The 5,707-nt window shown below is 41.7% G+C and overlaps 1 protein-coding gene across 1 annotated transcript in view; it reads right to left on the bottom strand.

Moving 5' to 3' along the window:
• The window catches only part of CCT4 (chaperonin containing TCP1, subunit 4 (delta)), an 18,534-nt gene extending 13,283 nt beyond the window's left edge, over positions 1 to 5,251 (bottom strand). The window contains exons 1-3 of the mRNA XM_006881031.1: positions 5,125 to 5,251; positions 2,450 to 2,502; positions 4 to 110 (exon numbers count right to left, since the gene is read on the bottom strand). Coding sequence (XP_006881093.1) covers positions 4 to 110; positions 2,450 to 2,502; positions 5,125 to 5,251 — 287 coding nt within the window. The remainder of the gene's footprint in view (positions 1 to 3; positions 111 to 2,449; positions 2,503 to 5,124) is intronic.
• Between the last annotated feature and the right edge of the window lie 456 nt (positions 5,252 to 5,707).

Here is a 5,707-nt window from a genome sequence, read left to right as displayed (position 1 = left end):
CCTTTCTGAAGAAGTTTAGTACAGGAATCTAAGAGAGAACCAGCAATGATGACCACTGATGTAGTACCATCTCCAGCTTCTATATCCTGAGCTTTAGACAGCTCAACCAGCTGAGTAAACAGGACATATACTAAGTTACCAAACGAGGTGTGTATCCAGTAAGACCTAATTCTATCATTCTTTCAATGCCTCACAAATTAGTGTCAAATAGAACTTATTACTAACACCTTAAGATTAACTAATTCATGACTTTTGACTTGTTGCCTCTGCTAGTTTTTCTTTAAAATGCTGACGAGGCGAGCTCTAGTGGCCCAGTGGCAAGAAGCTACACTGCAATCTCAGAGGTGAACGGTTCAAATACACCAGATGCTTTGTTGGAGAAAGAACAATCTCCTCCTGTACCAGTCAAATCTGATTTGATGGTACACACACAAACAAATAATAATAAAAAGAAATCTAAAAAAAAAAAAAGCTGTCCAGTATATTTATCACACATATAATTTTACTTACATACTTCCTCTGTAAGAGGGATTATTTATTTGATTCAATCTTTTAGCAACCCATGTTGCATACAGGTACACCTTGAAAACTTATGAGGGACTGCATGTGAGGGTAGGAGGTTAGTATGGAGTCCTCTACCATACTTATTTACTCACTAACTATTGCTTAGCTAATGTTGGATGAGCATAATGGAATTCTGAAAGTGAACTCCCCCCCCCAACCTGATGTCAGTCCCATTCTATTCTACAACAGTGGCACTATGCAGTATTTGTCTTTTTGTGACTGAGATATTATACTCAGCATAATGTCCTCCAGGGGTAAGTGAAGTTTATTTATACAATTTAAAAGGATTTTTTTTAAAAGGAATTTCTTTCTAGAACATTTGGTTTCAAATGCTCATGTTTCACCTGATATCAAAATCTACCATAATCTTTAATTTGGTAACTGTGTTATATACACATCAGTGTACATTTAAGTACCAATTCATTTCACACAAAATTAAAATTATTCTGATCTCCTCTATTATCTTACCAAACTAATTATACTTACCATTCTTGCTGCTGGATGTAACACTTGCATTTGTTTTAGAATGGTGGCACCATCATTTGTAATAGTCACATCACCTTTTCCATCTTGAATCTGGAAAAGATTTTTTGATTTAAGTTTCATTTTAAGTTTTAGAGCTTCAAATCTAGCATTAATTAATAGGACCTCTGAAAGGCTCTAAGACATTTTCCATGTTTTTAATTAAGAACTGTTTGTGCTGAGCTCTGGTGGCCTAGTGGTAAGGAGCTGCAACTACAATCCCAGAGGCGCACGGTTCGAATCCACCAGATGCTCCGCCGGGGAAGGAGGGACAATCTCCTCCTGTACCAGTCAGTTCTGATTTGACGGTACACACACAAAAATAATAAAATAAAAATAAAATTAAAAAAATAAAATAAATAACTGTTTTCACAGTGCTTCATTTCCAAGTTTCTTTCCTTAAAGTACCCTACTGGCTACTTAAAGAGTATGTCAGCAGATTTGAACCTAGCAGCTACCCTGCAGGAGAAAGATGTAGTCTAGCTTCTGTTATAACTGGAAATCTGACAGAGAGATGTCATGAGTCAGCAGTGGTTGATGGCAATGGGTACAGTGTGTTGGCCCACTGACATGTCAGCAGTTCAAGTCCACCAGCCATAAGAAAGATGGGCAGCCCGTCTCTTCCTATAAAGGTTTATTTCATTAGAAACCCAACAAAAGGTGACTATGAATCACTATCAGCTTAAAGGCAGCAGTTACAAGCATAATTTAAGAGCCCAATTTTACAAACACAATGTGTTAAAATGTTGGCTTTGTTCTTGTATACTTAAAAGAGAAGGCATCTATTGTGGTAACTGTTAAGGTCTATGATAGAAGGAAAAAAAAATTCTTTCCTGGTTTCAATGAACAAGAAACCTAATCACTCCCATGATCTTGAAAAGGACAGCACAATGTAAGGTGGTGAACACAAGTCTTACTGTGTTTTTGGTCAACACCGTTTTACAGTATCCTAAACACAAAACAATAGCAGCAGAAGATTCCAGAACAGTCAGAGGGATTAACGATATGATATACATCTCTTTCTATTGCTTTACTTTTCACTTTATGACTTAACTAGTACAAAACATAATGGTTTATTACTCAATAGTTACTGAAATGCATTTGTTTTATGTTAACAGTCAAATCAAACAAGAGTATTTCACTCAACACAGTATCAGGTCAGAGCTGTGTTAAAACAATGAACCACTTAAGTCGACTGTACTGTCCACATAACTAAACAATGAACTGCTCTTCTAGATGCATTCTCACTGTTTTAATTTACAGTTAAAACCCATCTACCACAAGTATTCTCACTCTTAAGGAACTTTAAGATCATCTAGTACAGACAGTAGTGTTAAGTAAATAGAGTGACTCAGCTTTTTACCATTTTATCCATTCCTTTTGGTCCAAGGCTTGTTCTAATAGCATCAGCAACAGCTGTAGACAGAAGGGAAGAGGGAAAAAAAGTCAAGACTCTAACAAGATGATTTCTCCTCTCCATCACCATTTTGTCCTTTTTAAGATATGGTGTACAACAGCGAGTCCACTAAAGAAAATGGTTATCTCCTGGAAACAAAATATTGTAATTACTCCTTTTAAATATATAATGCTTCACTTTTTTTATTGTGAAAAGTCACTACTTGGGTACTTGTGCTCTTACCTATGGCAAAATAAAATGTGAGGATTTACTTACAGGTGATTACTTACCTTTCGCTGTTGAGTCCCCTGCTACCCATAGCGACCCTATGTACAGCAGCTCTGAACCCTGCCCTGTCTCACTGATTCTGACACATCTACTGCCCCAGTTACTGTGTCAATCCATTTCATCAGGGTCCTCCTCTCTTGCACTGTCCCTCCATCCTTCCAAGCATGATGTCCTTCTCCAAGGACTGGTTTTCTCCTGACCTATCATTAGCTTTGATTATTGGAGACTGTATCATTTCCACCATCCCATTCAAAAAGAAAAACAGTAAAGAACAGGCTGGACTTCCTAATTTTTTTTTTTGAGGGCAAAACAGTAAAGATAGATTTGAAAGTTACATCTTTACATCCCCAAAAGAATGGACCTCCCCACTTAAAAAAAAAAAAAAAAAAAGGAAATATGGAAGGGAAACCTAGACTTCCTAACTTATTCAAGTCACTCGTTTTTTTCCCTGTAACTAGAATATAATCATCTCTGAGATAAAAAGACTGTTCTGGTCATTAGATCCCAGCACTCAGTATACAGAAAAGTCAAGAGTAAATGTCTTCAAACACAATCACAACTGGCCTTTCCATTCTATACTCATCCATCCCTTGTCCTGTTTTTATCCACCATGCACTACTGTTTCACATTCGAGCCTACTGCCAATGGGTCAATTTCAATCCCTCAAACCCCCAAATACTAACACAAATCCTCTTTGTTAAAAATCTAACATTAGTTTTTGCCCTCCAGATGGTCCCCCAAATTTCTTTCAACAGCCTATAATCAACCTAAACTTATGGCTTCAGAAATGCTCTCTAGTCAAATTATCTAATCAAATTTTTATTTCTAGGTATATTCTTTCGCTCTTTCAAATGACTAATTTATTCTTGTAGACAATGGGACATCTCCTTCTCACTATGGAAAAATAAGCACTGTTATCTTCTACTGCATTTCCCCTTCGAGGGAGCTCTAGTGGCTTAGAGATAAGGAATTGTGCTGCCAACCCAAAGGCATGCAGATCGAATCTACCAGCTGCTCCGCGGGAGAAAGATGAGCAGTCTCTCCAGAGCATCAGTTATGGGTCAGTTCGCCTCAATTTCACACACCACCACACTCCCTACTCTGTCACCCACCTTTATTTGCATCATTGTGTTTCCGGTTACCTGGCCTGACCGCCTCAAATCCGTCTAAGGGTTGCACTTTCCACATTGTTTTTATTAACTGTCCTTGAATCGATGCTGCCGCAGTCTCACTTGTGCAGAGAACTGCTCCCTCCCTAAGATTTTTCACGTATGTGTTTTCTGTCTTAATGGTCAAGGAGCCTCTGGACTTAACCATTTGTATCACTTACTGGTTCTTCATAAACTCTTAAGTCACCTAACCATCACAGAAACCTAACTGGTTGGCTACAACCATCTCATTAAGCTGAAGAACAGTCTGAAGTTGGGGAAGTTTAAGCCAAATGTTTTCCAAGATACCATGACCCGAGCGCTAAAATGCCATCCTAAACTTATCTGTCACTTCTTCGGGCACCTTATTAAGCCAGTAAAATAATATTCTCCGCACATGCCGGTGGACAGGATTGTCTACGCTTTTGTTCCCATTTCTCCCTCATGAATCCACTATCTCGCCTCGACTTCTTTTAAAACAACTATCAAAACAACATTTATTTCTTTTTAAAGCAGCAAATCCATTCCAATCTATTTTACAGGCTAAGAGGCCTTGATTCAGAGGTTGGAGAGTTAATACAACCACTTAGAACAGAATTTTCTTTAAAAAAAGAATAAAAAATATTTCTGATCTATTTTAAAAGCAAATCTACTCCTGATCCATTGTACAGGTTAAGAAGCCTTGATTCAGAGATTGGAGAGTTACAAAGTAATAGACGAAGAGACCGAAGCTCAAGTCTTAATACTGTACATGTTTTCAGTACAAAGGGCGTCGCCCGATCAACACAGGGGGAATTTACATGATTTTTTCTCAATAGATATGCCCAGGAAGCTTGTTCACACGGAAATTCTAAACAGAGGTGCTAAAAACGTTGTGCAAAAAACACGTGGATCCAACGGGCGGAAAGTGAGAGGTGTGAAGTGTCAGATCCCGACCTATGCCTGGCGCGGCGGATGAGCCGCTTTTCCGCCCTAACGCGACGCACCGAGCACAGGATGAAAAACCAGGGGGAGCAAAGAGCCCATACGGGGCAGGTGTCCAGTCCCTCCGCATTCAGAGTCCACATGAGAAGGGACGAAAATGCCATTAAGATCTTTTCTGGGACAAGAAGCGATAGATCACCAGGAAGGGCCTGAAAATAGGCCGTGCCTTCCCCAAACCCAGGTGAGAACCCAGTGCCGACCGCCAGCTCCCGAGCGCGGTACCTTTGGCCGCAGAGATGTTGCTGAAGCGGATCTGGGCCGGCTTGTCGCGGTCCTGATAAGCGCCCTTCCCGCGGCCGCCGGCAGCCCCAGCGGGCGCCCCGCTCCGGGGGACTACGTTCTCGGGCATGGCACTCTCGGCTGAGTCGGTGCGGGGTCAGAAAGGACGGATGGACGCGGATTCACACCGCAGACCAGCTAACGGCCTCCTGCCACCGCCCTCCTGAACCTTCCAGAAGGAGTAGCCGGCGGAGGAGGGGGCCTGCGCGGCAGCGTCGCGCCTGCGTGACGTAAGAGGCTGTCCGTGGCGCGCCTGACCGAGTGCTGCGCACGCGCGGAGGGCTCCGGAGTTTAGACGGGGGTTGGGATAACCTGGACGGGGCCCTGCGACGGGCTTTGTAGTCGAGGGCACAAAAGACATGCTTTACAAACGCTCACGATTTAAAGGCGAGTGTTGGGCGCACACACTTGTCCTCCGTGACTGTCAGGTCTCTCCGTTAGCTCGAGCTGCACGAGTGTGGAGGTTGAGTACCAGGATGGGCGTAACCCATCAGGACGGGTGGACCAGAGTTTTCTTTGTGATCAG

Source organism: Elephantulus edwardii, unplaced genomic scaffold (assembly GCF_000299155.1).
Source record: "Elephantulus edwardii isolate Elephantulus edwardi_28Jun2011 unplaced genomic scaffold, EleEdw1.0 scaffold00011, whole genome shotgun sequence".
In the NCBI taxonomy this organism is placed as follows: Eukaryota; Metazoa; Chordata; class Mammalia; order Macroscelidea; family Macroscelididae; genus Elephantulus; species Elephantulus edwardii.
This window is presented reverse-complemented; position numbering and strand designations above follow the sequence as displayed.